Source organism: Panicum virgatum, chromosome 3N, assembly GCF_016808335.1.
Source record: "Panicum virgatum strain AP13 chromosome 3N, P.virgatum_v5, whole genome shotgun sequence".
Taxonomy (NCBI): Eukaryota; Viridiplantae; Streptophyta; class Magnoliopsida; order Poales; family Poaceae; genus Panicum; species Panicum virgatum.
This window is the reverse complement of record NC_053147.1, coordinates 17,606,699-17,628,935: the sequence shown is the minus strand read 5'-3', so window position 1 is coordinate 17,628,935 and position 22,237 is coordinate 17,606,699. Positions and strand designations below refer to the sequence as shown.

Below are 22,237 nucleotides of genomic sequence, written 5' to 3'. Positions count from 1 at the left end.
TTGCCATCGAGGGTGGCGCTGATTTGCAACGCCTTGTCGTTGGAGTGGCTCGGATCGAGGGGTACCTTCTTGATGCCCTCGGCGGGTTCGTAGCTCCCGGCGTGTTGTTGCATGGAGTCCAAGGCCTCGCTTGCCATTTTGTTGAGGGTGGCTGCGAGGGCCTCGTCCTCCGCTTGAGCTTCCGCGCGCTCAACGCACTCGACGTCGTACTCGTAGGCGTGGTCGAACGAAGAGCCGATGGTGATGACGCCTTTTGGTCCCGGCATCTTGAGCTTGAGGTAGGTGTAGTTAGGGACGGCCATAAACTTGGCGTAGCAAGGACGACCAAGGATGGCATGATAGGACCCTCGAAATCCCACCACCTCGAAAGTGAGCACCTCCTTGCGGAAGTTGGCTGCTGTGCCGAAGCACACAGGCAGATCGATCTGGCCGAGGGGTTGGACTCGCTTCCCTGGCGCGACGCCGTGAAATGGTGACTTGCTGGGGCGAAGCTTGTCCAGTCCGATCCCCATGAGCTCCAAGGTGGGGGCGTACATGATGTTGAGGCTGCTGCCTCCGTCCATGAGCACCTTGGAGAAGCGGGTGTTGCCGATGATGGGGTCAACAACAAGCGGATACCGTCCCGGATGCGGGACGTAGTCGGGGTGGTCCTCGCGGCCAAAGGCAATGGTATCCTTCGACCAGTCGAGGTAGGATGGCGTGGCTTTGGTGACGGAGAAGACTTCGCGGCGCTCACGCTTGCGCTGCCGAGAAGTCATATTCGTCATTGCTCCTCCAAAGATGAAGAAGGCGTTCTCCACTGGGGGGAACTCGTCATCTCCACCTTTGTCGCCCGCATCCTTCTTCTTGTCTTCGTCGCGATGCGCGACACGGTTATAATACTTCTTGAGCATTTCGCACTGCTCGAGGGTATGGTTGACCGGCCCCTTGTGATAAGGGCACGGTTTCTTAAGCATGTCGTCGACCTGGCCACCACCGCCTCGAGGGGGGCCTCGAGGTCCCTTGCGGTCTGGGGCGGCTGCGAAGGCCACCTCGGAGTCCTCTGCCTGCCCCGACCCGCGCTGGTTCGGTGGGACCGGCTTCTTTCCCTTCCTCCCCCGCTTCTGTTTCTTGGCGGGGGCGTTGGGCTTGACGTTGCTGCCCTCCACGGGCGCATCATCCTTGCGCTTGCTCGTTTTATCGTCGAAGATGGCACCAACAGCCTCCTCGCCGGCGGCGAAGTTGGTGGCAGCGTCGAACAACTCGTTGGTGTTAACGGGTCGGCTTCTCGCGAGCTCATGCACCAGATTCCTGCACGTCGTACCCTCGAGGAAAGCGTTAATGACCTCGACGTGGGTGACGCTGGGGAGCTCGGTGCACTGCTTGGAGAAGCGTCGCACGTAGTCACGCAGGGACTCGCGGGGCTTCTTGCGACACCCCTTGAGGTCCCAGGAATTCCCAGGGCGCACGTAGGTGCCCTGGAAGTTGCCCACGAAGATGTGGACCAAGTCGGCCCAGTTGTGGATCTGATCCGCAGGCAGATGCTCGAGCCACGTTCGTGTGGCGTCAGCAAGATGAAGAGGAAGGTTGCGGATGATGACAATGTCCTCCATCGCTCTGCCTAGCCGGCACGCTAGGCGGTAGTCGTTGAGCCAGACTGCAGGGTCAGTCTCGCCCGAGTACTTGACGAGGGTGTTAGGTTGTCGAAAGCGCGGAGGAAAGGATGCAGTTCGAATCTCCCGGCTGAATACCCGGGTGCCCGGGGGCTCCGGGGACTCACCCCTGTCGTGCTCGGGGTCGAAGCGTCCACCCCGTCGAGGGGTGTACCTCCTGCCGTCGATGACGTTGCGGGCGTCGCCGTCGCCAGCGTGCCCGCGAGTGTCGCGGATTCGCTCCCTTATGGGAACTCTTCCGATGCGCTCATGCACCGAGGGTGCCATCGCACCGGGTGTCGCGGCTGCCTTGCCCTTCCGTGCTGGTGGTGTGTGCACAGAAACCTCACGGTCCTGATGCGCAGTCCCGCCAGGCCGCTCCGGGGCCTTCGAGCGTATACGAGACGCAGAACTCTCGGCCTGCTGCACGGCAGCTTGCTCGATGAGCTCCTGTGCTTCGCGGCGCAGGTTGCGGCCCAAAGGCGTCAATGGCTCGGGCATAGCTTGAAGCAGATAGGCCGCAGTGACGAGTTTTTCGCCGGCCGTTTGCAGTTCCGGAGATTTGTCGACGTTGTCGTCGGCCAGGATGCATTCCCAGGCGACACGTCCCGCTGACTGGGCATGTGTACCGCGCGTGGTACGCTGCTGCTCGAGTGCGGCGCGCAGCTCCTGGGTTTGTTGACGCTGCTCATCGAGCTTGGCTTGAAGCTCTTTGAGCTGTGCCAGCTGGGCCTGTCGCGCCGCCGAGCTTGACGAGGAAGGGGCTGCAGGCGGGTTCGCCGGTTGCTTTGCCCGCGCGTCCGCCCCGGCGTCCCCGTCGTTGCTTGGGGCGTTGTCGTTCTGCTCGTCCGCAAGGTCCACCATGAAGCACTCCCGGGAAGGATCGAAATCCCCCTCGCTGGAGTCTTCGGAGCAGGTGAGGCAGTAAGCCGTCGCCAGCTGGAACGAGCGAAGAGCGTCGGGTCGTAGACCCCGGAGTAGTCTTCGGCCTCCTCGGCCGTGAAGTTGTTCATGAAGAAGTTGATGTCGTCGGCGATCGAGCTCGCCGTCTCGGGGTAGGATTCGTTGAGGGACGACGCGATGAGGTTGCGGATCGATAGAAGATGATGACCCGGCAGATCCTCATACTCGGTGAGGTTAGTGCTGATTGAAGAGGCATAGGTGCGAGCGGCAGTGTTGCGCATCCCGAAGGGGAAGGGCGAGGGCGAAGTCGAGCCCCCCCCTGTGAGGCACTAGCGCCGCTGCAAGTGACGGTGCCGGCACAGGTGATGCCGAGGTACGTGATGACGAAACGGTGGCCCCGTTCGCCTCGATGTTGAGTTGCGACACGCCAGCCTCGACCCACGTGGGGGAGTTGTGACGTGCCGTGCGACGCCGCTCCGCGCGTGCTTGTCGCGAACGCTGACCCGAGCGCCTGTCGTGCCGGGCCGGCGAAGTCGGGGTGATGGGGTTGCGTCTGGGCGAGAGGAGCCGCATGAGGTAACTGTTGCCGGTTGCTCTAAACTCGAGACTCCCGAACCAGATCACAAACCCAGCTGGGAGCGGATCCGAGACACCCATAGGGTATGGGTTGGATCTGCGCGCCATCCCTGGAGATCAAATGGGAAAGAAAGAGAAAAAATGTCACGCAGCCGTCCCCCTACCTGGCGCGCCAACTGTCGGTGTCTCGACCCGGGGGCCCGGATCCCAACTAGTGAATGCTGCGTGTTTTCTCGTCCTAGATGATGATGCAAGAGGCAATCACAGTAACGCACGGTTTATCCTGGTTCCGGCCACGGGGCCGTACGTCCAGCAAGGGGGGGTGTGCGAGGGCACTGTATTATCTTGCACCCGGAGTGCTTGTAGTAGGGGTACAAGCGAGGCGAGAGAGGGAGGGAAGCTCCCAAGTCTCAGCTAAGAGTGGAGTCGGAGGAGATGAGTGCTCAGTAGTCCTTGTGCGTCCTCTTGAGGAGAGAAACCAGAGAGACCAAGCAAACTAGAGTCCAGACGTGAGAGACTAAAGGAAGCCCGCCTCCTCCTTTTATAGTTACAAGAAGGGGTGGGACACGTGAGTGGGGCATAGAAGTCGTCGTCGTTTCCCCTGAATCGCGGGGTACAGTGGTCGGATACTGTAGTAAGTACACTGTGGGAAGGCGGCGTGCGTCGCTGTCGTCATGGATTTCGTCCTTCGTCCTGTGAGGATTGCGCCGCTCGTCCTGCAGTGTTCTGGCGGTAGTTATGGTGCGGGATGGCCCCAGTCCCCCTGGTCGGAGTGCAGGCGTGTACACTAGAAGGCCCGGGGGACACGTGGAGGTCCCGGACCTCTGAGAGGAGGGGGAGGTCCGGGACTTCGACGGTGCGTGATGAGCGCCCCTTCCCCAGTGGGAGGCGAGTCCGGGTGGTCGGTGTCGGCAGAACAGGAACGGGAGCAGTGCCGGGCCTGTCTTATATCGCACCGCATGTCCCACAGTGTCGCTACAGCCTTCGGGGTAGCGGAGCGCTGACCGAAGTCAGCGGATGGGACCCCGGTCACATCCACTGTGGGAGTGGCAGCCTGACACCGTCCGTCCTGGGCGTCGTGGCGAGACGGCTGGTCTTTAATGCCTTCGTACGGCGAGCGGTTGGGCGGCGAAGCTGTTTGTCCCTTGTGCCGAGAGACGGCCTCGAACGAGTCAGAGATGAGTCACCGCTTGAGGGTGGATCCGCTACCCTCGAGCGAGGCGGAGGTGTGTTGCGTGATCGAGGGTCCCAAGAGGGACCCTCGAGCGAGGCAGAGAATGAGTTACCCGCTCGAGGGTATATCCGCTACCCTCGAGTGAGGCGGAGATTGGTCACCTGCTCGAGGGTAGTTCCGCTACCCTCGAGCGAGGCGGAGATTGCCCAGCGGACCCGAGAGGGACCCTCGAACGAGGCGGAGATTGTTCCGCGGGTTCGAGGGGAATGTGAATGGGCCGCACGCTGGGCTTCTTTGAGTCCTTTCCTTTCTTCCGGATGGGAAGCAGGCCGTGGGCCTTCGTGGGCCCAGTTGCCTTAACAGGTGTTTGTGTTTTTTAAAGCGATCTTAGTATCCCAATTAGGGTGTCCCTAATTGTGGTACCCGACACCGTGATAATATAGCTTATGGGAAGCATGAAGAGGTAACAGAGGAAGAGATTGCTGTGGCCGCTAGTGCAGCGAATGCTCATGAATTCATCTCAAGCATGCCACAGGGGTACAATACAACTGTCGGAGAGAGAGGAACACAACTGTCAGGTGGCCAAAAACAGCGCATAGCTATCGCGAGGGCTATCCTGAAGGACCCAAGGATACTTCTCCTAGACGAGGCGACAAGCGCACTGGATGCTGAATCAGAGCGTATTGTTCAGAATGCATTGGATCATGTGATGGTTGGCAGGACAACCATCATTGTGGCACACCGCCTTTCAACAATCCAAGGAGCTGATATGATCGCAGTTCTAAAGGATGGCGTAATTGTGGAGAAAGGAAGACACAAAACACTGATGGCCTGATGGGCATCTCTGGTGGAGTTTATGCTTCACTAGTGGAGCTTCGCACCATGTAACAGATCTGGGCTACATGATAGATTCCTAGTATTTGTTAGAAACTTATCTATCTATGAAAGGATTTTCAAGGAAGATGTATAGCCTTGGCAGTGCTAGGGCACACATTGCAAACTGTTCCCAATCGTGCGTTTAAATTTTGCACAGAGCTGTGTTGCACACATTGGTTCTAGAACCCAATCGTGTGTTTAAATTTTGCATTGAATTTACATACAAGGGCATTTAAATCGACGAGGCCACACATTGAAATGCAAAATTAACAAAGTTCAAAATATTTAAGGATGTGGCTCCTCGTGTCGTGTTGAATCAATCTTTTCTTCAACAGGAGCTAAGACAGCAGTTCATCCTCCATTCGACGCAAAAGATAGGTAATGACGAAACTCAAAACTGCTAGTAGTGCTAGTAGTGCTCCAGCCCCCCTACTCCAATGCAATCCATGGAGCCCCCCCCCCCCCCAAGCCCCCCTACAATTTTCAAGCATGAATCAAGAAGAGGAAGAGGAAAATGAGGAAGAAGAAAAAGAAAAAGAGAGGGTGAAGGAAGAGAAGAGAAGAGGAAGATCAGCCCCCCCTAAATCCTAATTCTAGATTCGCCACTGCTGCCACCACCTGTCATGCCCCATGCCGGCCACCGCAGCAACACCGCGCCGTCGCCGCCCCAAGAAGTTTCTCTACAAGCCGAAGCCCCCGCCGGAGCCGCACCCCTTCCTCCTCCGCCTCAAGTCCCTCCCTTCCCCGATCGCCGCCGCGGCCGCGCTCCTCTCCGCGCCGCGGCACCTCCACGACTACCCTTTCGCCGCGTGCGTGCTCTACCGCCTCGCGCGCGCGCGCCTCTTCCCGCTCGTCCTGCCGCTCCTCGCATCGCTCCGGTCCCTCCGCGTCCCACTGCAGCCCACCGCCTTCGCCGCCCTCATCGAACACCTCGGCGCCGCGTCCCGCCCGGACGCCGCACTCCTCGTCTTCCGCGCCGTCCCGGCCTTCTGCTCCCACTCCAACACCACGTTCCACGCCCTCCTCCACTCCCTCGTCTGCAACGGCCGCGTCGACGCCGCGCGGGACATGCTCCCGCAGGCCCCTAAGCTCGGCGTCCGGACCAACGCCGTGTCCTACAACATCATCCTCAATGGAGTCTGCCACCGGGACGGCTTCTCGGGCGCCCGCGCGGTGCTCGAGGAAATGCTCGCCCGCGGCGTGCGGCCGACGGTGGTGACGTTCAACACGCTGGTGGGCTCGGCGTGCCGCGAAGGGGAATTGGCCGCGGCGGAGCGGCTCGTGGACGAGATGGCACGCAGGGGCGTCACCCCGAACGCCGTCACTTACGCCCTGTTGATGCAGGGGCTCTGCGATGTCGGGCGGTACGACGAGGCCAAGAAGCTGATGTTCGACATGGAGTACCGGGACTGCCAGCCCGAGGCGGCGAACTACGGCGTGCTTATGAGCGCGTGCGTGTTGCGCGGCGACGCCGAGGGCGTCAAGCGACTCATCTCCAACATGCGCAAGCGGAAGCTGAAGCCCGACGACGCGAGCTACAACGTCCTGATCTGGTGCCTGTGCGACGCCGGCAGGGTCGACGAGGCGCACAGGGCGCTGGTCGAGATGCAGCTCAAGGACGGCGCCGTGCCGAGCGCAGCCACATACCGCGTCCTCCTCGACGGCTGCTGCGAAGCGCGCAACTTCGAGCTGGGCCTGCGGGTTTTCAACGCGATGCTGGCGAGCGGCCATTGTCCGCTGGCGCGCGCGTTCCGGCACCTGGTGAGAGGGCTCGGCGAGGACGGGAAGGGGGAGGAGGCATGCTTCGTCTTGGAACAGATGGCGCTGAGGGGGCTGCGGCTGGATGCAGAAGGGTGACAGTCCGTTGCTGCATGTGTTTGCAGCAGCAGCACAAGTGAGATGAAGCTCATCGACGACTTGGTGTCATCAGCTTGATACATAGTTCGAGTGATAATTTTCAGATAGCAAGATGTATCAAAAATTCTTCTTTTTCTGTTTATGTTTCTTGTTTTGCAGTAGTATTAGCTGAGCCTCCACTGATGACTTTTTTTTTCTTCTTCTCGCACATGGAAAATATATAATTCATGTAATGGATCATTGCACCTTTTTACGCCAGTTGGAACGGGAAATTTTGTTAATTACCAAAGTGGAGGATTACTGCAGCATAACCTAATCAGTTTCTGTGTTAGAACTAGAGGTGGTAAAAGGTCTTAATTTTTAGCCTAGATAAAAGGGCCGGGCTCTAGTCTCAATTTTGAGCTAAACAAATTAAGGGCCAAATAGAATTGTGAAGGGAACATTAGAGTCATGGCTCATTACCACCCCTAGTCAGAACAGCATGCACAATATCCTAACCAGCTTCTAAATAATCTCATATTACCGTTTGAGCAGGTTCTGCACAATCTAAACTCCAGCCAGAAAGAAATTTGAAGCAGCCAATCACGAGAAGACATTTCTCAGGGACAAAATGTACAAGGGAGATTTTTTTTAGCAAGAAGTTATATATTAAGACAATATAATTCGTGTACAAGGCAAAATGCCAACTATTTCTTATACAGATTTTCCTGTGAAATATGCAACAGTGCAACCAACAATTGCTCCTGCAAAAACCTGCAGGCATGAAAGAGATAATGAAATTAGTGACAGAAAAAAGGAGATATAGTCATATAGATACTAACGATGCATCGCTGACAATCAGCCATTATAGCAAGATATACCTAAAATAGCAGTCATAGACCAAGAGCAAAAAAAAATATTTTCTTTGGTCAGGGGGTTGAGGTAATTCCAAAATAGCTCATGAAACAGTACCATCTTTAAGGGTGAGAATAATTGAATAAGTCAAGGACATGTACCATATTTACTGTGTAAGAAATAGAAGAAACTCAGTGTGTAATAGAGCTACCTGAAGTGGACTGTGTCCAAGAGGTTCCCTTAGAGGCCTAAAGGTCGAAATAATTGGATGTTCTGGCGGGAAATCACAAACTATTTGATTTAACAACTGCACCAGAAGTTAGTGGACTGGGTTAGAAGAAATAGATAGATCAGCTCCAACTTCCAATGCAAGTTCAAAAAGAAGTGACAATACAGTGCAATAAGATAAAGCCTTATGTGCAGAATATACATAGAAATTCCCAGGCTTACCGCAGCTTGGCGACCCGTGTGCCATCTGATTCCAGATGCATCATACATTACCTATAAGAAGAAAAAAAAAAGGCTTAGAACATATTCGTAGAAAAGGAACTAATGCTTATAGACAAGGACTTAGGTAACCATTTTTTACATTTTCTTTTTCCAGGGAGAATGTTTAACATAACTAAAAAGGAGAATAGTACAAATGCTATCAAGTTTTATGGCATAATTTAAGAACGAGTAATGGCACATCATCTGGCATGGTTCCAGATTGCACTAGGTCTTATCCACATAATATGAAGAATTTTGTCAAATTGACAAGCGAATGGCTTCGGCATGAAAGTGCGGGCAAATGCACTACTGAAGAGAACATGAATGTTGGCTAGTAGGGCCGTCAACCACTGCCATGAAGGATGTCCATGTTCATAAACATCTAAAGAAGCTTAAAAAAAACATCTACAGTGACAAATGCAGGCATTACTACATTAAGTTTAGAAAACAAATATAAAATCCATGCCCATTCCCAGCAATGCAAGAAGAGACCAACTATAGGTTGAATACTGGAAAGTTTTTTTTTTTTTGAAAGTTTGAATACTGGAAAGTAAAAACACTACTCTTAAAAAGTTAAAAGCAACAAATTCCTAATATTAAAACTGTTCCTGTTTTGTAGGAAGGAAACTAGATGCCAACAGCTACAGTTCTAAAAAGGAATGCTCCAGGGTTGCAATTCCACTTGCTTACAAAAAGAAAATCATGGGACCTGATTGATTTAAGTACATACAACGGCAGCAAAAACCAATGCGAGGGCAAACGCAGAGCTATCTGCGCCTTCTTGTTGACCCACAGCAACGGCCAAACTCCCCACAGTTGCAGAAAGTGATGACATGATTCCAGCTGAACTAAGAAATTTCCTTGCATCCCACCTCTTCTCTTTTAACCTGCATGTCTAGGAAGAACAAATCAAGGATTAATGGAACGGCACTGCAAACACTAAATTAAAAAGTTGATAATTCTGTGCATCCAGCTACATTCAATCAGCCTATGGTTAGTGCCGCATAGTCTTCATTAAGATGTAAGTATTCTCAAAAACATAAATATAGGGGGTTCAGTTTGCAATTTTGAGGTGGAAGAAACAGCACAATCTGACTTTATCTCAAGCCAGCAGTGCAATAAAAAAAAAGGAACATAAAGACAAGTTATTTTCTAACAAACGGCATGAGGTTACTGACTTCTATACAGATAGCGTAGCCTTCTCCACATCCTTCCAATAAAAGTTAATGTTCATCTCCAGCATGAAATTAAGCTTCGCAAAAGTAAAGCACATTCCTTGCTTGCACACCACATCACACAAGAGGAAACCCTCAATCCAAGCCTTGCGCATAGCCAAAGAAAAAAAGAATCAATTTTTCGCTAACCAGAACCCAAACCCGATCGCAAGTCGCAACCAACCACCGCCTAGAACGCCCACCGACAGGGGCGCGGGAGCAATCGCGTCGGAACCAACGACCAAGCCCCGCGCGTTAGATTTAGATCTAGGAGGGAGGGAAGGGGGGGCGCACCAGATGGAGATGATGTTGATGAAGTTGGCGAAGGCGAAGGCGAGGAGGGCGACGGCGAGGGGGAAGTTGCCGCCGCCCCCGCCGATGGCGCCCGCGCCCCCTGCTCCCGCCAGGTCCGCCGCCGCCGACGCACCCGTGGAGGCGGTGGACGGGGCCGTGCCGACGCCACGCGCCGCGGTCAACATCTCGCTGCCCCTCATGCCGCTTGCTCTCCCTCTGGCTCCCCTCTCTGCCTCGTCTCGTCCGTCGCCGGTTGGGTCTCGGGGGGTAATTGGGGTTGGTGCTAGTGCTACTGGCCTTTGGTAGTTTGGGGGCGTCGCGTCTGGCGTATTCTCTGCGCGGGGCTTCCTTGCCAGTGGGTGCCCTTTGATAACAAAGGCCTTTTAACCTTTTTTATATAGTACTAGTACTCCACTAGAAACCTGGCGCGGCTTTGCCGCGCCTTCAGGTGAGTTGAGCTTGTGGTTTATCATGGGATAGTATACTGTTTCACAGCATTTTGGATGTGAATGGAGATCTTTTTTAAACAGAGATTACACATTTGAGACATTCGTGGTAATATGATATTTATGTGATTCATTGATTCTGAGTGCCTGCAAATAGTACGTGATACCTTGATAAAGTTATATATTTAATATAAAATTGTGGTTCATATAAATTGAACCTTTAAAAGTTATCATTTGTTCCCATAGAAGAGGAAGGGAAGTATATCAGAGGTAGAAAGCAAAGTGGCAATGAAATCCCCTGACCAATCTCTTACCATATTCAGATGTTGGTTGAAGATCATGACCATAGCTCTAAACTGTTGAAGAAAATAAGAGCATATCCAACCAAACCCCTATTTTTGACCCGTACTTCTCCCATATGAGGACCTCTCGTTCAGTTTCTCTCTTCTACTTCAAAATGAACTCCAACAAACCTCTCATATTTGCCCCCTACTTTCAACTCTCTCATATTTTATTGATATGGACCAACTACCATGAGCATAGTTTTAAATAAACATTTTTTTACAATGGTTATATTTTGTTCTAAATAATATTATGCAACGATTATATTTTTAACGGTTGGATTTTTTTGCAACGGTCATATTTTGAACGACTATATTTCAAACGGTCATATTTGAAACAGTTTTTTTTGCAACGGTCCTATTTCCAATGGCTATATTGCAACAGTGATATTTGAAATGGCCATATTTCCAACGGTTATATTTTTCACCTCGTTATATATATATATATATATATATATATATATATATATATATATATATATGTCCACCCTCCTAATTCCCACACCAAATCATTCTTCCCTCTCCTACTGAAATGAGTTCTTTGTCTCGCTTGGACTCCTCGTCGTCGTCAGATGATGACGACGAACTCATCCTTTCAGCATTACACATAGCGCACACACAATATCCTGTTCTTATTAGCACATGCCTCATGCTATTTCTGTTTATGCTTCAAGATATTCCAACGATGCAGCAAAGTGAATGATTTCTCTTCCTCGTTTTTGAACACGTCACAAGTTTGCAGTACCTACACAAGTGCTATATGTGTTAGAAATTGTACAGAGCCCAAATATATTTTCAACCAATTGAAAGATTCTAAACAAATTTATACTTTATCTTGCTCCGTCGTTCCGCTTTGGGCCCTTCTTTGAACATGACCATACCATCCACGGAATTTGTTGACCATTTCTAGGATAATACCCCAACGGTGAGCGAGACAATTGCAGTTGCGGTCATTATCAAATTCCTTGTGCAAATGATAGTACTCATGAATTATTTCCCAATAAATGGCACGAGGCTGGTCAACGCCTTGAACTGCATTCATGCTAATTTCTAGCTATACTGCCACTAACAAATCATCCTCTTGCACACTAAAATTTCTGGTTCTCTTCTCGTTACCTCTCAACACAGGAGTAGCTTCCACCTCGACAACTGCTTCCTCTCCCGACATCCGTTCCTCTGGTGGACTTGCAAATATTTCTGTGCAAAACCAATTTTTTTTTATCACCACGATCCCGCCCTGCATAGTAAGGATGGATTCGGATGTCTATTCGAATCTTAGATTTTTTGTCATTTTTCTTTGATTATGGACAAATAAGATATAGAATTTACTATGTAAATTCATAGCCTTGTATTTAACATTGATCTTGTAAAGATTCATAAAAACTAAACCTCAAATTTATCATATATATTCTCAAATAATAGATATAAAAATTCGAATACGGATCGGATACGGATACGAATCTTTTTTCATCTTTTTAATTGTAGGGAGCAAATAATACATAAAAAAATTTATACAAAATTTTATTCTTATGTGTAATAATATGCTTGATAATATAAAAAAAGATTAGCATAAAATTTTAAGCATATCTATTTTAAAATATCAAATTTGTTCTAAGAATTCGGATGTTTAGATCCATCCCTACTGCATACCCACCATCGCGATTGCGTTTGCTAGCTCCAATCCCTCCCGCGAATCACGCCGCTCGCTCATCTCTAAGGGGGCGTTTAGTTCCCCAGGCAAAATTTTTTGGATGTCAAATCATCCCTTTGACCGGATGTCGGGAGGGTTTTTCGGACACTAATTAAAAAACTAATTTCAGAACTCACCTGGAAACCGCGAGACGAATCTTTTGAGGCCTTTGACCGCATCATTAGCACATGTGGATTACTGTAGCACTTATGGCTAATCATACATTAATTATACTCAAAAGATTCGTTTCGTCGTGTATATCCAAACTGTGTAATTAGTTTTATTATTTAATTACATTTAATGTTTTATACATGTGTTTAAAGGGGAGGTGAAAATTTTTGGGTGAAAATTTTTGGGAACTAAACGGGGCCTAAATCCCTTTCTCCCCCGTTTCTTTCCTTCTTCGCATCCCCTCCCAGCGATTTCCCTTCTAGCCCTCTCCCCGACGACGGCGCCTCCCCTGGCGACGCCCTCCTCCCTTGGCCCTTGCGACGCGACTCCCAAACGATGTCGCCGCCTTCCTCGTGACGGGCATCCCCCCGACGCCGCCTCCCCCTCGCGGCAGCGCCACCCCCACGACGCCGCGCCCCCATCGACGCCGCCCGCGGATCGACGGGCTCCGCGGATGCCGCCTCGCCGCCTCTCCTCGCCCTCCCCATCTCCCGCGACCTCCCTCCCCATTCGCTCGATCCTCCACAAGAAGCTGCATGGAGGCGGGAGGCGAGCCATGGCGAGGAGGGGAGCGTGGAGGCCGAGGAGGAGGAAAGCCTCGCCCACGGCGGCGGAAGGCGACGCCGCGGACGGCGGCCCAAGGGACAGGGGCCCGCCGCGTCGGTCGAGGGCGGCGGCGCCGGCGGCAGGTTCTTCTCCTACTACCTGCTCCGGTCCCTGTGCCCGCGCAGCAAGAGCCGCACCTGCATCGGCTCCGGTCCCTGATATCCATTCCCCATTCACCCGTTCACCCTACGATCGCCTGATATCCATTGGATATCGCCAACCTACATCTCCCTCTCCAGTCGGAAGGTACAACATGCAGCACCCCTTCCAATTCCTCGATCAAATCCATTGATTTCTTGCATGCCTGATGAAATTTGTTGCAGCATAATCCGACTGTGCTCAATTCCATTTCAATGCATTAGCATGTGCTTTCCCTAACTTCCAAGGGCTACATGGAACAGGTGCCAACCCCGATCGAAGCGATACACCGGCCGTGGAGCGCGAGCGGTGTGAGGAGCTGCGGCAATGGATTGTGGAGGTGATGGTCGGGATGCGGTGAAGATATGGAGCACTCGGCACAGGCAGAGCACGCTGCTGAAAATGAGCAGGTGCTTAGTCGGATGAAGCAGAACTTTGAGTCGCTGAGAACTTATGTTAGCTCACTCATTAGTGCCAGAGAAACTCTTATCTCATAAGAGAAGCAATTCAAAACAATGGAGAAACTTTTTGACAGGTACTTTTGCACCCTGTTTACATGTTCTTAATTATTGTTCTTTTTATGAGTGCATCATGAAGAAATGGTACATCCTCTATAGTCTATTAATCTAAAAAGGACTGAAGAAATTATCTAATGATGATACCCCCCAAAAAAAGAAATTAAATATTGTAAATCTTAAGCACGAAGGCAGGGAAACGCATTCATTACATTTAATTCTTGCAACATATAATTTTAAGCACGAAGCACATACAATTTGGTTGCAGTCCTATTGACTTTTGGAGAATCTGCTTTTGGACATGGTACCAGCATATTAGAGAAGCTGTATACTATCTTGATTCCTCAATTCATCATGCATTTAAATGATGGTTTTATTTGTTACGGTTAGAGAGGAAGAGAAGAGACTGAACTGTGTGTATTGAGAGAGAGGCCCAAAGGGTTATATATACATGAGGAGACCCCAAACCCTAGATACTAGGATATAACCATTATACCCTTAACACCCCCTCTCAAATGCAACGTGAATGCAATGTCGTTGCATTTGGAGAGTTGACACTAAGCATTGGACAAACACAATGCACAACACTATGATTACATGACACAAGATACATCCAAAGTCCGAAAATGAAAGATGTCGTCGAAGCGTGCAACTCTTGAACTTGTCGATGTAGAAAATGATCTCCTCCACAAGAGGGTATTGCCTTCACAACCGTACTTCAGCGAATAGCCCGAGTCTTCACAAACCAGTACGTCGACTCTTCAACATGAACCTTGCTTTGGAGACTTTGAACTTGACAAAGTAGTGGGATGTGTCAAACCAGCCAAAAGTAGAAAGCACCACTGCAAGACGGCAAGTGGCGAGACAGGAAGGTGATGACGACAAATAGACGGCCATTGATCATGACGTGGAGCAAGACGGCTCCGAAAGGGACCAAGAGGGCATTGCCGCACCAACAACGATGACAATGATTAACTAAATCAACGGGATTCAACTAACCATAAAAATTAAAAAGAAGATATTGGCTGATCTGACAATGAAATTGTGGACACGCACGGCTTTAACGAACTGAAGGTATGCAATTGGACTTGGATTGATAATGACTTAGATGAACACAGAAGAACATGACACTGACTAATATGCTAGCACAATGGAGATGATAAACAGCGGAAATATATGTCAATATACTATGGATAGGCAGCAGCAAGTAGCAAGCAACAAAAGATGGCAATGGACTGATGCAGATAGGCAGTAGATACTAGCACAAGGATGCAAATGCAATGCTGGCATGCTGCAAGCAAGACATGGATACATGAACAGAGCAGCAGCAAGCAGATAGCAGCAGCACGCACAAGCAAAAGATGAGCAGGGCAGCACAACCGCGCACACACCCCCTGTCCGCACCACTGCGCGAGGACGAGCGACGGGCGGTGTAGTGCAGCCGCGTGGATGGACGCGCGGGCGACGGCACGACGCGCGGATGGGGGCGCGACAACGCGGACGAGTGGGGACGGCGCCGCCGGCAGCGGCGGACGAGGCGCGCAGACGGCGCGCGGGCGGCCGCGGTCGGAGGTGCGCGGACGGAGGCCGGAGGGCGATGGCGCGACGGGTGGAGTGGACGGCGGGCGCGCGGACGGAGCGGGCGAGCAGGGACGGCGGCTGCTGCTCCATGACTAGCAGAGCGGCGACGGATCCGCGATGGGCAGATCTGAGGCGGCCGCGACGGCGGCCGGCGGGCGGACGACGACGCGCGGCGCGGTCGGAGGTGACGGCGGCCGCGCGACGGGCGCGGATGAGGACGGGTGGACGACGACGGCGACGAATTGACACCGGAACGAGCTGCAACGGGCGGCGAAGAGGGCCGCGGCGGCGGTTCCGCGACGGGCGGAGGCCGGATGAAGATGGCGGCCACCTCCAGCCGCCGGATCCGCTACGCAACTGGCGGCGCGAGGAGGATGCAGGGCACCCGATGGGGAAAAAAGGGTAAGTGCTGCTGCTGTGACTCAATACCGAAGAAAAACTGGGTTTGGGGCTTGAGGATGCCGCCCCCGGGAGGGAAGAATCGATCCTCCCGGGGACGGCGCAGCGGGGACGAGGTTGGCGGAGCGGATCTAGACCTGGAGCTCTGATACCATGTTACGGTTAGAGAGGAAGAGAAGAGACTGAACTGTGTGTATATTGAGAGAGAGGCCCAAAAGGCTATATATACATGAGACCCCAAACCCTAGATACTAGGATATTACCATTATACCCTTAACATGGCGAGCAGGGACGGGCAGTGCTGCTGCACCGGCGGACGGAGGGGCAGGCGCGTCCGCGACGGGCGGACGGACGATGCGGAGCAGAGGAGCGGACGGACGGCTCTGCGGGAAGACGTGCTGCTGCTGCGGAAGGACGAGCAGGGACGGCGGCAGTTGCGATGTGCGCGCCGGCTGTAGACGAGGCATGGGCGGCGAATGGAGTGGTGGCTGCTGCTGCTACTGCGACGACTCTACTAAAAAAACGGAAATGGGTTTGGGGATTGAAGGAGATGCCGCCACCAGGAGCAAGATGAAGCTCCCAGGGGCAGCGCAGCGGCGACGGAGGGTGGCGGACGGATTCAAGAAACCTGGAGCTCTGATTCCATGTTAGGAATAGAGGAAGAGAAGAGACTGAATTGTGTATGTGTATTGAGAGAGAGGCCCAAAGGGCTATATATACATGAGGAGACCCCAAACCCTAGATACTAGGATATTACCATTATAATAGTCAAGGGTAGTATAGTCTTTTCCTCTATTCTAGGGTTTGGGGTGTGTCTCATGTATATATATGCCCAAAGGGCCTCTCTATCAATATAAGTATACACAGTTCAGTTCTCCTCTTCTCCTCTATTCCTAACATTATTATCCCTCGAATGGTACTAATTTGTCATATGCAGGCTTCAGAGGAGAAAATGAATTTTTTTAACAAACTAAAGCAGATCCGCACTGTATATGGGATACTCCCCTATACTTGATTATTTGTTGACAACTCCTTATTTCTTCCATATTGTTTCCATTAACATATGTATATATCTCTGAATACATGTTCAGTGATTGCACTGAGGCTTGGGAGAGCCTATGGAAGGTGATGATGGACGTGTTAGGAGCATAAGAGTAAACTCAGCCTGTTCTTGATCATCTCAAGTAAGAAGTTGAATTCTTTCTTTAGATAAATGAGCATCTGATCCTTATAAAACTGAATATCCTTTCGTGGTCAGCTCTGCTCTTTGGTTGATCCCACCTGTGTTGGTCTGACAATCGATCTTGTATTACTTGCTTAGTGCTTACCAAGTAACACAATTACAAGTTTTGATGTGTGCAGATAGTTCAGGAAAACAAATGTTCTGAAAATGCAGCTGCTACTTGTAGTCTGGAGATTATTCTAAAAAATGAAATGCTACTGTAGGTTTGAAATTCTTTTGAAAAATGTAGCTACTATGTATTTTTAGTTCTCAAATTGTTCTGAAATGTAGCTACGAATTTTTTCATTATGTTTTGGTCCATTACTGGTTTCCAGCTTCGAGTGTGTGGTCACCCGGAGCTGGGTTAGAGTTGCCTAGAACTTCTCTCTTACTAATTCTCCTGCTATGTGCCGTTTTCCGTTCATTCATGTCTTTTCCGCCATCTATTCTTTTTTCATGACCAAACCGCAACTCTTTGCCGGGTGTCAGCTACACAACATACTATTTAAATCTTCTGCTAAAGTGACTTGAGATCATGTGAACTCTGTACCATGTCACCATGGTGGCATGTGCTGGCAAAACAAAGCTAGGCTGAAGCCTTGGTTTGTATTATGTTCTTTAGCTATTACACTTCCATCTTTAGAAAAAAAAAGATATAATGTTATTTTATTTGAACTGTATATGACTTGGTTATTTCTGAAATTCTTTCATCTGTTAATGTGATGTTGCCTCATCATCTTTTATCTTTGGCAAGCATTATATATTTCATGGTTGGATGAATTTGTCTTCATGATTTAGGTTGGGCAATATGATAAAAGTACAAAAGTTAAGCTGAAATTAGATGGTGACAAGGATGTTGGACGAAAGAACCACAATGCTGCATCAAAGCTATACAGCGAGGTTAGTTGTGATATGATTTACAATATGTTTGTTATGCTCTTCTGAAGCTTAATCTGTCTTCATGATTTAGGTTGAGCAGTATGGCAAAAACACGAAAGATAAGCTGAAATTAGATGGTGACAAGTCTGTTGGGAGAAAGGACTACCTTTCTGCATCAAAGCTCTATGGCGAGGTATGTGGCCGTCGCCCCCGCCTCCACCAAGCTGTCGCCATCGCCCCCTGTACCATGAACCTGGTACGTGGCCGTCGGCTCCGCTGGGGCGAATGCCCGTGCATTGAACTAAAACCTGAACTACTCGTCCGTTAACACCGCTCACAGGGAGGGCGAGCAGAGTTGAGGTACCAGCCTGCTGCCTGCACTAGGAAAGTAATGAGTTCAGTATAATTTTTTATCTTATCATTTTTACTCTCAGTCTGCTGATTCATGATGGCAGTAGTGTGGTACTATTCTATCCTGGTAGTGTCCTACGCCATTCTATCATTTATACTGATGAAACCAAGCTATGGAATTCAGGTAACAACTATTCTGACATTTGCCGTCGAGCTCTGCTGGTCGTGCAGAAGTTAGTTTTTTTTTTCAAAGGGACGTGCTCTTTTGCATAAGGTATACCCAACTCCAACAGTTTGTCTCTGCCTTTTAAATATTTTGATTTTGATGAATGCCAAAAAAAACAACAACATCTTTAACCACATCTAATTGAAAAAGTGGTCATTGGCAAGACAAAAAATTATTTTTTCGTTGGGAGAAGAAATGATAACATAGTGAAAGTGAGTTGGTTATCCAAAATCCATATTTTGAGGTGCAGTGCTGGTTTGATTGAAGCAACTGCAACTTATTTAAGTGGCACACTATATTGTTTACCAGCACCTTCTGAATATTTGTGCCTTTTAACATGTAAGTCCATTATTTATGCCTTTGAAAAACACATTTTGGCATTTTATTTCCATGTGTCTATAAAGTAATGTTGAACTGTAGACCACTAGCTAGCAGCCTAGCACCTTCATGAGCACCTTTGTTTTTCTCACATTTGATATGATCATCAGTTTCAGTTTTTAAGCACTCATTGCAGCTCTTTTTCCTGATAATTTTTATTCACTATTAGGCTATTAGGTCCACTCAGTTATAAAACACCTCATTAGTCCTGTTGTGGCTTCTATCTGGTTGTGGGAGCGCTTTCTGAAGCAACTTTCGAAGAAGCAATTTGGTGACACTTTTATGTGGTTTTAGTATTTGTGCTTTGTAGCTGTTGCTGAAAAGCACCTTTTTGTTTGTCTTATCCTTTGGTACTTAACCTTCTGTATTTTTAGTAAATTAGTAATATCGAAGTTCGAGTTATGTCATATGGCTTTTACCTTGCATGATCATCCTTCACTTAAGATTCATTCCTGCTGTTGTGCTAATCTTCAGGGAGTAAGCAAGGGAGTAATTGCTGAGAGGATATTTGCATCATTGAAGGAGGGACGAAAGCAGGCTGATTTCGTACTATGTATTGGTGATGACATGTCTGATTTTGAAAACATTGATGATACATTCGAAGCAGGAATATGGTTGCTCCAAGAACACTGTTTGCGTGCACTGTGGGACAAAAACCAAGCAAAGCCAAATTCTACCTAGACGATACATTCGAAGTGGTCACCATGCTGGAGCGCACTGGCAGATGCCACGCAACCCGAACTGGAGACTGATTCGGCTGGTGAATTGGCTGTATCTATTTCATCTACGTGAATTATGAATTTTGGTATTTATGAAAATTTTGTTCATTTTTAAAGTCATATTGGATTTCGACGTACTGTTGCAGACTTCGACCAAACCATGGGTGCAAAGTTTATTGATGATCAACTTGGCAACAACTTGGTGGTCACTAGAAAGCTTGTAAATCGTGATAGAAGTGCATCAAATCATCACATTTGCATTCAGTTCATGTTATTTTATATTTTACAATTTGGAACTCACCAAGGATCATGTCAGACTGCTTTGAAGAGTGCGATCGGATAAACATCACATAGATTGACATCCTTGGATAAAAACCTTGAAGTTGCTATCTAATCTTTTAACCATTTAATTGATTCAGCTTTATTTGTGCACCATTAATCTACTAACTAATTTTGATAACTCTATGAGGTGGTATGAGTTTGTTTATTAGTTTATATTAGATTAGATTTGATAGATATGAATTTAATAAATATTTTTTATTTTTTAGTAGTTTTGTTTGATACAATCCAATTATTTTAAATATTTTTTCTTTAATCACATGCTTGTGGCACATACACCTCTACTAGTGTTTATAAACGTTATGCAAGTTGTTCCTAGGTGATGCTCAAGGCATGTACCGAGAATTACCAGAATTATTTTGGTTAAATTAGGTTGTACAATAATCCGATTTAATTGATATAATTTGGGCGGTTCGTCACATGTGTTTGAGGAGGAGCACACCGAAAGCGATCCCCACGAAGGTGGCGATGGCAATGCCCAGGATGCCGGCGAGGATTCCCGGAACAACCAAGGAGCTCCAGTCTTTGGCGGGGGCCATCCCGCAGGCGGTGGTCGGGCCGCCCACATTGGCGTTGGACGCTATCAGCAGCAGCTTCCGGTCGAAGCCGAGCAGCCTGCCGGCGCCCAGAGTCAGCAGGAGGTGCACGGCGATCTGCACGGAGGCGAAGGCGAAGATGCTCGGCGTCATGCTGAGGACGTTGCCGATGCTTCCATTGGCTCCCACGACAGCGAAGAACACCTGCATCAGAACCACGGCCACCGCCTCGCCCGACGGCGCCAGCTCGCCGATGCGCGTGGGGAACAGTGTTGCCAGCGCCACCACGATGGCTGTTATGCAAGGAAGGCTCCCCCCCTTGTACGCCCAGCGCGGCCGCCGCCAGCTTTCCTGCCTTGCAGATGGCGAAGGCGGCCGCCATGGCCACGGCGGTCAGCTGCTTGTTGCTGGCTTTGCCGTCACCGGCCACGGTCGGCCGATCCGTGTCTTCCGCTGGGATCTTGGAAGCCAACGCAAAGAGGATTGTGAAGTAGAGCGCGCAGATGATGTTGTCAGCGGCTAGCCCCGCTGCCAGCACCGACGGAGAAATCCCGAGAGCTTCGGAGACGGCGACGTAGTTGACGGCGCCCCCGATGTGGCGGCTCATCAGCGCCGCCGCGATCTTCCAATTGTCCGGCCCCAGCGACCGCATCGGGAACAGCAGGAACGCCACCACCGTGCCGATGGTCGTCGCCGCAGATCCGAGTAGGAAGGCCATCAGCAGCGCGCCGGTGGAGCGGAGCACGCGGCGCAGGTCGGCGCGGAAGAGCAGCAGCGGGATGGACAGTGGCAGCAGGTAGTCGAGCACCACGCGGTAGGCCGGGGCGTCCGCCGCCACCACGCCGGCGCTGCTGGCCGCCAGCCCCAGAAGCCCGCTCACCAGCGCCCCGCTCAGCGCCTTCCCCACCGGGGTCCGCTTCTCCGACCAGATGCCCAGCGCGGCGGTGCTGAGGAGGAAGGTCCAGTTGCCCCAGTGGTCGGGCGCGGGGACGAGGGGGGCGCGTCCATGGCAAGACGCCAATACCGGGCGCCGGCGGCCACTCCCACACCACCACCACGACGAAGACGGCCGTGCAAGGCCGCATGAGTAGTTCCGGCGGCGGTGAAGGAGCGGAGCGGTGGCCACTGGGGCGAAGACGGCCGTGCCGGCGGGAGTCTGTCAACGACTGACTACTCACTAGGTGAGGTGAGGTATTCCGACTCACAGTCACAGACTGAATGTTCAAGTAGCCGATCGAGCAGGAACGAAACAACATTAGTACAGTACAGACGCTCTTTTTTTTTTTGCGAGAAAGGAACGCAACTTATATTACTACAAAGAGAGCACAGTACATTCTCTTCTTGCAGAAAGGACCATGAGTAACATAAGAATTACACCGAAGTCCTCCCCGCCGCTGTTCATCTTCCTCCTCAGCAGAGCCTGCCGCCGATGCCTCACCCGGACAAGAGCAACACGCCTGATCCTCAAACAACCAACTTCACCAGTCGAAATCGGAGAGTGGACTCCAAGCATTGGGAAACTGCAGAAGATTCTCGATGAACGAACAGCAGTCGTCGACTTCCCCGATTCCGCCCCTCTCCCGCCTGCTACCACCATCCCAGAGCACCAGGCTGCCACCCCCAACGCCAGCGAACAGAGCACCAGCAGCAACGCCAAGGAAGAAGAACCAAACTCCTGTACGACTCACAGATCCGACGCTGGCACCGGAGTACACGCCGGCGAAGGAGAGAGAGATCTGGAGTACCTTATTCTGCGAAGCCGACGCCATCTCCCCCAACGAATCGTCGACGGGAACCCCAAGCCACCACCATCGACCACCACCAGAGCTGCCGCCGTCGCCACGAGCGCTGG

General features: G+C 50.6%; 2 protein-coding genes, 1 long non-coding RNA gene and 1 pseudogene across 3 annotated transcripts; 1 reads left to right on the top strand and 3 right to left on the bottom strand.

The window, feature by feature from the left end:
* Positions 1-5,673: 5,673 nt before the first annotated feature.
* Positions 5,674-7,306, top strand: LOC120664747 (pentatricopeptide repeat-containing protein At1g07740, mitochondrial-like). The gene has a single exon (XM_039944065.1). The coding sequence runs from the start codon at positions 5,791-5,793 to the stop codon at positions 7,015-7,017; it is 1,227 nt and encodes a 408-aa protein (XP_039799999.1). The 5' UTR covers positions 5,674-5,790; the 3' UTR covers positions 7,018-7,306.
* Positions 7,307-7,599: 293 nt separating this feature from the next.
* LOC120664748 (uncharacterized membrane protein YuiD-like) lies at positions 7,600-10,221 on the bottom strand. The gene is made up of 5 exons (XM_039944066.1): positions 9,849-10,221; positions 9,071-9,227; positions 8,302-8,352; positions 8,063-8,158; positions 7,600-7,770 (listed from the first exon to the last, which is right to left on the bottom strand). Exons 1-5 carry the CDS (start codon positions 10,046-10,048, stop codon positions 7,711-7,713), a joined length of 564 nt encoding a protein of 187 aa, XP_039800000.1. The 5' UTR covers positions 10,049-10,221; the 3' UTR covers positions 7,600-7,710.
* A 910-nt stretch (positions 10,222-11,131) lies between these two features.
* On the bottom strand, positions 11,132-11,661 carry LOC120667420. The gene is made up of 2 exons (XR_005672178.1): positions 11,465-11,661; positions 11,132-11,380 (listed from the first exon to the last, which is right to left on the bottom strand). It is a non-coding gene; the product is annotated as an uncharacterized LOC120667420 (long non-coding RNA).
* Positions 11,662-19,131: 7,470 nt separating this feature from the next.
* On the bottom strand, positions 19,132-22,154 carry LOC120667622 (annotated as a pseudogene).
* Positions 22,155-22,237: the final 83 nt, after the last annotated feature.

Excerpts from the sequence above, each read along its gene's own strand:
- LOC120664747 (XM_039944065.1), top strand. The coding sequence starts at position 5,791 with ATGCCGGCCACCGCAGCAACACCGCGCCGTCGCCGCCCCAAGAAGTTT.
- LOC120664748 (XM_039944066.1), bottom strand. The coding sequence starts at position 10,048 with ATGAGGGGCAGCGAGATGTTGACCGCGGCGCGTGGCGTCGGCACGGCC. Across the intron at positions 8,353-9,070 it reads CATTGGTTTTTGCTGCCGTT|GTAATGTATGATGCATCTGG; the intron begins GTATGTACTTAA and ends TTCTTCTTATAG. Across the intron at positions 8,159-8,301 it reads ACACGGGTCGCCAAGCTGCG|TTGTTAAATCAAATAGTTTG; the intron begins GTAAGCCTGGGA and ends CTTCTGGTGCAG.